Genomic DNA, 11,597 nt, shown 5'->3' with positions numbered 1-11,597 from the left:
TGAAAACTATAGTTTTGGCATTTACGGTACAAATATTTAATCAGACATGTGAAATTATTTTGTAATTAAAAGTAAAAACAAAGAAAAAGGGGCTGAAACTCAATTTGACTTCACATAAATTCATAATTACTGAAACGGATGCAACAAAAAAAAAAAAAAAAAGACATTTACATCCTAATTTTTAGACTCATTTTGTACATACATCTCTGTTTATTTCTCATCATTTTTTTGAAAGCCTAAAGATATAGAAATGTACAAAAGGAAAATGAATACTGCAGCTTTCAAATTTTCAATTTGAATTCGATTATTATATTAATTATGTCTAATTGATGTCAACTACAATCCACTCAACTAATAAATTGAAGCTTTAAATTCAACTGTACCACCAAAATACATGAAAACATCAAAAGGTTCAACAAGTACACAACTAATGACCGAAATTCAAACTAAATTAAACATCAAGAGGTTCAACTAGTAGTCAACACAACTAATCAACGAAATTCAAACAAAACTAAACACCCTGCAATGTAATCTTTCTGCTACAAGGAAAAAATCATGCAAAAATAAAAATTAACGGAAGATTCATGCAAAATAAAATCACTTGATAAACTAGTATACATTTTACATGAAAAATTTCCCAGATTGAAGGGTTAACCATCTGGAAAAAACGGAAAGTTCAAATGGAAAAACACCTTGTAATGACCCGAGAGTCTCAGTAAATAACGAAAAAATTAATCAAAATACATTATTAATGGCAGCACGAACTAGAAACAAGTGTTGGAAGAAGACCTGCACCTAAGGGTATCTGGATGGCCTAAAAGCAAAGATACCATCGCCGTGTTATAAAGTTGTTGCAAAACCTGTCATAACATCAAGTAAATGTTAGGGTTCTTGTGTATTAAAGAAAGCTTCTTAGGTATTTCAACAAGTGATTGGGTAGCACTGATTTTGATCATTAGATTCTGCAATTAATGGTACTGCCAGTTGGATATATATGGGGCGCTAACCCCTTGTACTACAGGACAGAGTCGTATATACGCTAATGAATTGAGAAGCGCGATAATAAAGACATTCATATCCTTTTTTATTACAATATTATAATGGAGGACTTCAAAATGCAAGAATCCTATCAGATTATATTGATGATTTAAAATAAGGGAGGATTATGATGATCGGAAGCATAAAATGAAAAGATTGCCAGGAAACAACATTTGCAAACATCTAAACAAAACAATAAATCTTCAAACGAGCTTAAGTTAGTTTTACTAATAAACCCTATGCATTTCTATTGAACTCTATGTCAAATTACCCCAGCATAGCCAGTCAATAATCCTAACGAAATCCTCCTCTTCAGCATTTGTTTAAAATTATATCGAAGAGTTTTGAGCAGTCTACAGTGCTGTTGCCAATGTTTTCCATCATACAAGTCAACCTTGTCTTCATTTTGGCCTAATTGCATATGTAAATTTAGGAATCTATTGTTTAACACATGTTTCCCATGTTGTTATTGTAGATTAATCCACACATTAACAAATGCAAGATGGCAAACAACCACTAATCTAGCCATGGAAATGCCATAACACTGGTCCAGTAACAAGTTACAATCGTATTCACTAACAATCAGAGTCATTACAGTCATATTAAAGCAAAAAAAGATACAAATTTAAAATGCAGAAGCCAAAATGTGAAGGAAGAAGGGATAAAGAGAATAATACCTTCTGAAAGACAACCCCAGTTGTTATTGTGCAAAGACAGCAGAGAAGTGAACAATGCAGAAGCAGTGGCACTATGCAATGGCGTCAATGAGACTTGTGCACCAGCCAATTGCACCGGGAACCTAAAAAGCAACCATAGTAATTATTGTTAATCAATTTAGATGCAGTTATGAAAATTGAAATGAATAAATCTAATTTCAGTGTGATGAAATTTACCAGGAGTTGGAGAGGGAGCGTTTGTGTGGGGAAGCTTGAAAAGAAGAAGCAGAGGCGTTGAATTTATTGGGGTTTGAAGAAGAAGGAGGTAGAGGTGATCGACGAGATAATAGGGTTTTGGCTGAAGATGAAGCTATTTGGAGAGATTTACGAACACAGTTCGACGCCACCGCCATTTCGTGTTCAGTCAGTGTGGTACGAACGAAGGGTGTTGCCCGCCGAACAAGGGGTTTGTCGTTTGGGCTGGGTCTGATCAAACGGGTCTTTCTACCCACAACAAAAATGGGCCTTGTAATGTCCGAAATAAAATTTTATCTCATACCCCACCCCCTACAAACTATCATTAAAGTTTTTATAGTATATAAAAGTTTAGGTGAATAAGACTAAGAAACTCTTACCATGGTCATCATTTAACTTTTTCCCTTCCGATCAAAATTTAAAAAGACTTAATATGGAAATTAATATTAAGTATATAAAATTAGAAGTCAATTATGGACACAATTGAGAATTTGAGGAAGACCAAATGTAAAATGGTATTTCTCCCTGCTACTTAAATCCCGAATTGAAAAAAAAATTAACTCATTTTCTCATTATCTTCTCCCCACATTAGAATTTGGAAATCAAGGAAAGAGTGAGAGAGGGATAGCGAGAGATTAAGAGAGAGCTAAGAGTGTGTTTGGTTCGGGGTAGATGGAGGAGAGGAGAGGGGAGGGGAGGGGAAGGAATATTTTTAATTAAATGTGTTTGGTTCAAATTTTATGAGGAAAAGGGAGGGGAGGGGAGCAAAACCCCTCAAAAACACACTTTTTGCGTCCCCCGAATCGGGGGATTTGGAGGAGAGGGGAGGGGAGGGAATCTGAACATTGATATTTTAAAACTTATCATACTTACTATAACATCCTCAATTTTATTTTAATATTTCAAAATTATTCAATTTCTTTTGTATTACAGCTCTCTTCTGTGTGATTTTTCTCGATTGCTTCTATTAACTTATTATAATTATTCTCCACCTTCAGATTATTTTAAAATTTTTGTCTTTAATATAAATCATAATCATTGTACTTTTTTTTATTTTTTTTTTATAACTCTTTTATGCTAATTAATATATTTTTCTAATTTTTTGTTATGTATCCTATCATATTTTCTTTTATATCAAACTTTAAATCTTTCATTTTAATTTTTTTATTTATTTTATTAAAATATTTAAACCATTTATATTTAATAATAAATTATTTTATGTATTTGATGTGTTAAATAATTCATTACGATTAAACATATAGTTTAATTTGTTTTTGAACATTTTATTCGAATTAAGTGAACTCAATTTTTTAACATTATGTAGTAAATTATAACTTTTTAGTCACTCAATATTAGAAATTTTACTAACAGAAAAATATGTATAAAATTTTCACATTTGAATATCATATTGTATCACTTATATAAGATAATAAGGATAAAAATGTAAATTATTAATAAAACCCCTCCCCTCCTGAACCAAACATATTTTTAATTATAATCCCTTCCCCTCCCCTCCCCTCTTGAACCAAACATATTTTTAATTATAATTCCTCCCTTCCCCTCCCCTCCCATCCCCTCGTTTGAACCAAACACCTATCTAATTCAAAAATTCCCTCACCTCCCCTCCCTTCCCTCTCCTCCATTAAAATCTCTCCCCTCCCCTCCCCCTCATTTGAACCAAACAGACCCTAAGGGAGGAGGAGAGAAAAATGTCCAACTTCAAGCCATTTTCATGGCGTGCTTGTGTGAGAGCTTGAAGAATATTGGCTAGGTATGTAACAAGGAGTCTGTAAGAACAACTCTAAGCACAAATTCAACTACTTCAGAATTTTGAGGTGGGATCCATTAGTTAGAGGGATTTAGCCCTAGGTAGGATTTGTTGCATGTGGGGTTTTGGGGAATTTAAATTGCATGTGTGTTTGTGCCTATGCCATTGTGTTTGTGTTGCAATGAGATGACTTTAACATGCCATCCATGAATCTTGTTGTCATGTGTGTGAAATTTACATGTTGAGTATTATCCTTGGAAATTATATCATGAACGACTCCATGAAATTCTAGATGCACGATGAAATGTAGTAGCTCATATAATGATGTTTTATGTGCTCTTGTTAGTATCTCATGATGTTATGTCGTGTTAATGTTGAATGTTGTATTGTGTTATTGATTTCTCCTTTCCTGACTTTCCTTTCTTTCTGTTTTGATATGCTTGCTTAGCGATAGTTGGATGGCTAAGCGAGATCTCGCTTGGAGTTAGCTGGCTAAGCGAGACTGTTGTATTGGGGAAACTTGGACATTCTGACTAGCCTCGCTTGGAGCTTGCTTTGACCTGGCTAAGCGAGGCAACTGATACAAAAATTTAGTGGTAGTGGAAATGATGTATCTTGAGTTTCGTAACTCCATTCGAGAGGCAGTCAATTGCGTTAGAAAGTTGAGGCAAATAAATTTAACATAGTGGACCTTGCGTGGCCTTTTTCCGTTCCTACAATAGTGGTAAGTTTAGGAAGTGTAATATATTTTTCCCCATAATCTACAATTCCCGGAAAGTATGAATAACCTTAAATAGAGTGAGCATAGAAGAGTAAGTCCAAAGAATAGGACGAAGGTAAATGAGTAACACATTTCTATGAGAGTTAACTTCCAAAGTTAGACACGCATATCACACTTCTCACAGGGGTAATTTCCAAAAGTGAGACAAACTTGATACTCGTGGATTATTTCTTTGAGGACTAATTCTCAAAAGTGAGACATACTGATACCTTAGTTACTTCTCCGAGGGCCTTAGTCCCAAAAGTGAAACACCTTATTAAGCAAAGGATTAGTTGAACGTGGCGAGGATTCAGTTTGTATAATCATGAACACTTTGTTTCTCATATCAAGGTTAAGTGGAAAGATGAATTCCACTGGTATTGAAATAATTATACTTCGAACTCGGTTTTAGGGATAAAACCACATATAACCCTGTAGAGCCGAATGAACCCATAAGATAGGGGAACCTGCTGAGATTTATTAATCTCACCTCCATGTTGTTAATCATCTTTCAGGTACACTATAGAAGCTGGAACTTTCGCTAGAAGGCTTGAATTAAAAGCTTCGGTGACTAGATGGCATGAAGATCGTACCTGATTTGTGTTTCACTATGTTATTCTTTTGTGATTTTGTATTAGAAATTTTTGTTGTATACATAACTTAGTTGTAGTTTTGTAATGTATACGTTTTGGAATGTCATTTATCAGCTTTTATATGTACTCAGTACCGACATTTTAATATCTCACTAATATGATTCTAGACGCATATTGGTAGGGTATTACAAAATATTTTTGATACATCAAAGTTTTGGAAAATATACCATCAACTTAATTGTGACTAAAACTAAAATTTTCATATTAGAATTGTATACCTGATAATATTGGACTATATCATCTGCAAAAAGTATGCATCTCGGTGCTAGCTCTTGGATGTGTTTCGTGAGTACATCCAAAATTAAAGTAAAAATGTAGGAGTTTAGAGTTGAACCATGATGCAAACCAATTGTGATGAGAAAATCGTCTGTTCCTCCACCCTGTGTCTGAACACTAGCCGATATCCCTTCATACATATCTTAAATAGCTTGAATATATGCAATCCTAACCCCTTTCTTCTCTAGGGATTTCCATAAAATCTCTCTAGGTACTCTATCAAATGCCTTCTCCAAGTCAATAAAAATTAAGTGCAAGTCTTGTTGGTCCATCGATATTGCTCAATCACACACCTAATAGACAATTCGCTTTCATGGTCGACTTCTCAAGCATAAAACCAAATTAATTTTCGATTACTTCAGTTTCTTTTCTTAATCTTCGTTCAATCACTCTTTCCCATAAATTCATGGTATGAGTCCTAAGTTTAATCTCCCTATAATTTGCACAATTTTGTATAGCATTCGCTCTAATTTAAAAGAAAAAAATGTTTTAACCATTCCACTTTGGTGGACTCCTCCAATAAATCTAGTTCCACCAAAAATGACTTTCATTAGGGATGTCAATTTAGCCCATACCCTATGAGAACCCACAAAAAATGTTCACAATAGTTAGGGTAAAAATCCGTAAAATGGGTACGGGTACGAATAATTACCCATTAAAATAAACGGGTATGAGTGCGGGCACGTATACAAACATTAGTATCCACGCGGGTATGAGCTCAAATACAATTTTTTTTTCAAACTACGAATATGGAAATGAGTAATATAGAACCTTGTTCAAACTCTCCACATTGTCATCCCTAACTTTCATCATAAGTGAAGACATATTCAAAAATCAATTTGCCCCTTACATTTTTCCCATTTATGACTAACAGTTTAATTAAAACCTCTCACCGTCAACCAAAGTTCTTTTGTCATCCAGGTTCCTTAATTTTCTACCAGGTTGCACCTTTTCATTTTTCTGAGGACTGGCATAAACCATTGTAAGGAGCGACTCTCTACATAACATGAAGAAAATGAAAATATTCAAACAAAAACTCAACCTAAAAATTGGTTCTACTTAAGAGACCTATATGGATCAAGTTGGAGAGAGTTAATTCAAAGATCAAATTGATTGTTTATTGTTATTGAATAGAATGCAATAGATGCAATTTAACACAACTCTAACTTTTGCTTTTAGAGCCACTTTGCACATATATCTCTTCACTTATCATTGTATTATTCCATAAAACTCTTTTTCTTCTCATTCCATAGTAGTCTTCTATTCTGAGATGTATATGTATACTATTGGAAGTGCGTAAAAAACCTTCTCAGAATAATTTACGGTGATCACTCGAGTCCTGAATCTGTCAGAAACATGAAACGTAATGTTGATCATGAAGTTCGGCACTTGCTATGCAAAAACAACGTTGAAAGCCCGAGAGGTCACACTGATTGGACTATTATAGGAAAATCATAAGATCACGTGGCATGAGAAAAAAACTTAACTGAAAATTCACGCAGAATAAAATCACTTGATAAACTGGTATACAGTTTACATGAAAAAATTCCCAAATTGAAGGGTTAACAATCAGAAAAACTGAAAGTTCAAACTAAAAAAACCTTGTAAATGTAAACGGGATGACTGCATTCAACAGTCTTAGTAAATAAAGAAAAGTTAATCAAAATACATTATTAGTTGCAGCACCTATTAGAAACAAGCATTGAAACGAAACCTGCACCTAACAAGATCTGGTTGGTCAAAACGCAGAGATATCATCGGCATGCTATAGAGTTGTTGCAAAACCTGTCAAAAACATCCACTTAATGTCAGGTTCTGGTGCAATAAAAAAATTTCTTAGGTAACAATTATTTGGCAGCACTAAGTTTGATCATTAGGTTATACAATCAACAGTACTGTCAAATGGGTAGGAGCACCAACTGAGGGGTGGTTTAAAATGAATACACCCACCACATCTTCTTTTATAATATTATAATGGAGGACTTCAAAATGCAAGAATCCTATCAAGTTATATTGATGTAAAAAAATTTAGATGAGAAAACGCATAACTACAAAAACAAAACTTCAAACAGAAACAGAAACAAGCAGATAAAACATAAACCTTAAGTTACTTTATCAATAAAACCTATCTACATCTGATCCGAATCATACTCTGTTGGGTACTAACAATCACAACAGGCAATTAACAGAAAAATAATGGGAAAAACACAAGATAGATATGAGACATTGATTTTATTGATGATAAAAAGAAAAGAAGTAGAGGAAAACAATGACTACTACTCCCAGAGCAAGCTCCCACAGAGAGATGTCACACTCTATACTCAACTAAATCAATGACACTTCATACCCCTCTCTCATCTGATCACTCCATTCAACGGTAACCTCCTCTCTTTTCTTTGCCAGATCAGTATTTTTCTCTTTTGCTTACATTTCCTAAAGTACACCCCCCACAACTTAGGCTTACCATAACTCAATGTCTTTCTCTTGCTCTGCACGATCAAACTACATGCCAGATTAACTCAGCTCAGTCGAATGTGGCATAGCCAGCCAACAATCCTAGTGAAATCCTTTTCTAAATTGTTTTATTAAATATTTGTTTTAGAAAATAAGAGATATGTGCAATCTACACTACAGTGTTGTTCCCAACTTGGCAAGCCTTTTCTATCATACAAGCCAATCTTAATCTTGTCTTCCTTTTGGCCTAGATGTAAAATAAGGAACCTACATAGTGGTACATAAGCCTCTCCTCTGCCAAGTCCTAATTTAGTTATTTCAAAGAAAAATTATTATAAAACATGTTACAAGTTTTTTTTCTTGATCCATTTGAATAAATAAAAGTGACATTGGCTTAGAATTGAGCTCATTTGGTAAAATAAATAGGAATTGGTTATAAAAGTTTGGTTATTTAGTAAAATTATGGTAAAAAAGTTGATTAGTTATAAAAGTTTGGTTATTTAGTAAAATGATGGTATGAAATGTGTCAAAAAAAAATGTGGCACTGTAAATAGGGATCCAAAAAATTTGAATTGTTTGTTATTATTATATTATTTTTTATATATATATTATATAAAAATGATAAAAATATGTGTAAATTGTGTTAGTAAAATAGAAATGTATAGATATTAAAATAATTTTATAATTGAATAAAATTAAATTAAATTATAGTAAAATAAAGTTATAATAAAAAAGCAAAGATGTTTGTGAAGATATACAAATTATATAAAAATAATAAAATAAAGAAAATTGTATTGTCTTTGTAGATTGGGTGCGGGGTACGGGTGGTGCAGCCGGAAATTTTGAAGAAAATGGGCTGAAGTGTAACATTAATTAAAAAGTGGGGCGAACTAAATGGGCCTTAATGTTATTACAACATGAATTAGGATGTAGAAATGGTCCATATATATATAATAACAAAAAATTCAAATTTTTTGGATCCCTATTTACAGTGCCACATTTTTTTTTGACACATTTCATACCATCATTTTACTAAATAACCAAACTTTTATAACTAATCAAATTTTTTACCATAATTTTACTAAATAACCAAACTTTTATAACCAATTCCTATTTATTTTATCAAATGAGCATCAGTATTATTATTAGAATTGAGAGTACACAAGTAGTAGCGTCCTATGAGTTTCAACCTTTCATCCAAACCCATTTTTACTTCAGATCATAAAGTTTCTGGATAGTGTGGGATTGAAGAGTAAAATCATAAAATCTGGAACTGGAGAGCTTCCCATAGTTTTGGACCCTGTTCATTAGACCTGCTAACATCCTTCTCTCACCCACCCAGCCAGTCAGCCTCCCTTCGCCTCACTCATCTTAACTTACGACACTGCAAAACACATGGTAGTGCAGTGATATGTGCCTAACATGAAGTGCATTCTCTCTTATCTTTGGGTTTATTGTAAACTGTACTATTGCCTTTTGCTGCACTGTTCTATTAAGCATTACAAAATATAAAATAGATATTACTCAAATTTGAATTTTACTCATTATTTCATGTAATAATCGATTATATTATCATATTTCAATTTAAAAACATCTTTTTATTTAGCAGGATCTTTAACTCATGTTATAATCACACAATTCATGATCTTTCAGCTCCCTTTTGATCCTAAATAGAATATCAGTTTTGAAACCTTAGTTAGCATAGTTTTCAAAAGTTCTTACAGAAGCAGTTACAAAAAACAAAACAATTTTTTCCTGTTTTCAAAGATTCACAAAAAGACCCCAGACCCTTAGTCAAACACCATTACACCACCATTATATACACAAGTGTTGATATGGATCTTTCCCCCAGCATCAGCACAGGCAATGTAGTACTACTATCCATAGCTTTACTTTTTCATTTAGCAAGTTAGAGTGTCTCAGTTCTCATATGTTCTTCCTCTCGCGTTCCTCCTCTCGTCATTAAAACCTATGCATTACTAACTTTGATTGAGCCATTATTTTGTTCATGTTATGGACACAACAAGAAGATGGTATTTCAAATGTTCCTTGGTTTTCCTATGAAGCACGGACACTCCGAATTTGACTCTGACATTGACACGGCGACACCGATAATAATTTGGAAAAATGAATAAATTAAATGTAATCACAAGTGTCGTTGCAAGTATCTGATACCGACACAGACACAGACACGCCTTTTTTCAGAAGTGTCGGTGTTTCATAGGGTTTCCCATACAAAAAGTGTCCTTAAACTTACCCTGCTAAGGAAATAAAAGCTGAAAGTAAAAACTTGCCTGCCTACGTATTTGAAACATTGTTTTTAGGTCACATCCGCTGTAATTGAATCAAATGGACACTTAACATCAGTAATTAGGAACCAAATCACCAACTACATTCGCCAATAAAAATGGCTGAATAGTGGTGAAATGGTTACAAACAAATAGACCAGAAAATAAATGTCATAAGGAAATTCATCGAACAAATAACAAGTAACAATTCTATTTGCTAACAACAATCAGATTCACTACATTCATAATTAAGCAAAAATAAAATTTAAAAACATACAAAATATAAAGTGCAAAGGCCAAAATGTATAAAGAAAGCAATACCTTCTGAAAGACAACCCCAATTGTTGTTATGCAAAGACAGCAGAGAAGTGAACAATGCAGAAGCCGTGGCACTATGCAATGGGGTCAATGAGACTTGTGCACCAGCCAATTGCACCGGAACCCTAAAAAGCAGTAATTTTTATTCCATTTTGATGCATTTATGGGAATTGAAATGAATAAATTTATTTTCAGTGTTATGAAATTTACCAGGAGTTGGAGAATGAGCGTTTGTGAGGGGAAGCTTGAAAAGAAGAAGCAGAGGCGTTGAATTTATTGGGGTTGGAAGAAGAAGCAGAAGAAGAAGGTAAAGGAGATCGACGAGAAATTAGGGTTTTGGCAGAAGATGAAGCTATTTGGAGAGACTTCCTGCAACAGTTGGACGCCATTTCGTGTTTTCAGTCAGAGTGGTGGGAAGGAAGGACTCATCGTAGAAGGGGGTATACAAGATGGGCTGGATCTAATCAAACATAAAATGGGCTTTTTTGGTAAAACACAAATGGACTTTTCCAAAGGCTGCTCCTTCGCCACGATGAAAAGTCACAACTGTCCAGTGAATTCGAAGATACATTTTCAGACGCATATTTTTTACGTACTCGTCAGTACAAATTGGCAAGTCACCCTTATTTTATCAAAATTTAATTCAGAGATGTATCTTCGTATGAACATTAGGGTGAATCTAGAAATGTATCTTCGTAAAAAAATTTAATTTAAAATTTTACTAATATTTTCATAACTATTTTTTTACATGTGTTGATACTATTTTATTTTTAGAGATGGATCATCTATCACTTTATTCACGTTTTCGGATGATAACTTGTGCTTAACTACACTGAATATTGGCCACGCGTTATCGCCTTTGCTCCGCATAAAGCTTGGTTTTGGGGGAATTTTATTGTTAAGTCACCGGTTCGGCTCAAAGGCTCATCTCGTGTAAAAGTATAGACTTGGTTCAATTTAAGCCCAATGTTAAAGCTTTGTAAGGTTCGAGATAAGCCCGATGTTAAAATCTCAAAGGTTTTTGGTTAGTCTGGTATAAAACCAAAGTTCAATTTGCGAGTAAAGCCTGGTGTTAAAAGATCCTTCAAGTTCAAGATATCATGTGTAAAATCTTTGTTTGAAGCTTGAAGA

General features: G+C 33.7%; 1 protein-coding gene across 4 annotated transcripts; it reads right to left on the bottom strand.

The window, feature by feature from the left end:
* Positions 1-442: 442 nt before the first annotated feature.
* LOC131650778 (protein NUCLEAR FUSION DEFECTIVE 6, mitochondrial) lies at positions 443-10,915 on the bottom strand. Of its 4 annotated transcripts, none has more exons than XM_058920487.1 (3): positions 1,932-2,151; positions 1,716-1,837; positions 443-860 (listed from the first exon to the last, which is right to left on the bottom strand). In XM_058920487.1, the coding sequence occupies exons 1-3, from the start codon at positions 2,105-2,107 to the stop codon at positions 841-843; spliced, it is 318 nt and encodes a 105-aa protein (XP_058776470.1). In that variant the 5' UTR covers positions 2,108-2,151; the 3' UTR covers positions 443-840. The 4 variants fall into 4 exon arrangements, 3 of the variants coding, with proteins under 3 accessions (XP_058776470.1, XP_058776469.1, XP_058776468.1); XM_058920486.1 differs by lacking the exons at positions 1,716-1,837; positions 1,932-2,151 and adding exons at positions 10,470-10,591; positions 10,677-10,914 and having other exon boundaries at positions 504-860; XM_058920485.1 differs by lacking the exons at positions 443-860; positions 1,716-1,837; positions 1,932-2,151 and adding exons at positions 6,889-7,191; positions 10,470-10,591; positions 10,677-10,911.
* Positions 10,916-11,597: the final 682 nt, after the last annotated feature.

Source organism: Vicia villosa, linkage group LG2, assembly GCF_029867415.1.
Source record: "Vicia villosa cultivar HV-30 ecotype Madison, WI linkage group LG2, Vvil1.0, whole genome shotgun sequence".
Classification (NCBI taxonomy): Eukaryota; Viridiplantae; Streptophyta; class Magnoliopsida; order Fabales; family Fabaceae; genus Vicia; species Vicia villosa.
Note: the sequence above shows the minus strand (reverse complement) of the source record. Positions and strands in the feature narration are given on the sequence as shown.

Bases quoted from the DNA above. Each gene is read 5' to 3' on its own strand.
- LOC131650778 (XM_058920486.1), bottom strand. From the start codon at position 10,855: ATGGCGTCCAACTGTTGCAGGAAGTCTCTCCAAATAGCTTCATCTTCT. The intron at 10,592-10,676 runs GTAAATTTCATA...ACTGCTTTTTAG, and splicing joins CGCTCATTCTCCAACTCCTG to GGTTCCGGTGCAATTGGCTG. The intron at 861-10,469 runs GTATTGCTTTCT...ATGTTATGACAG, and splicing joins TTGGGGTTGTCTTTCAGAAG to GTTTTGCAACAACTTTATAA.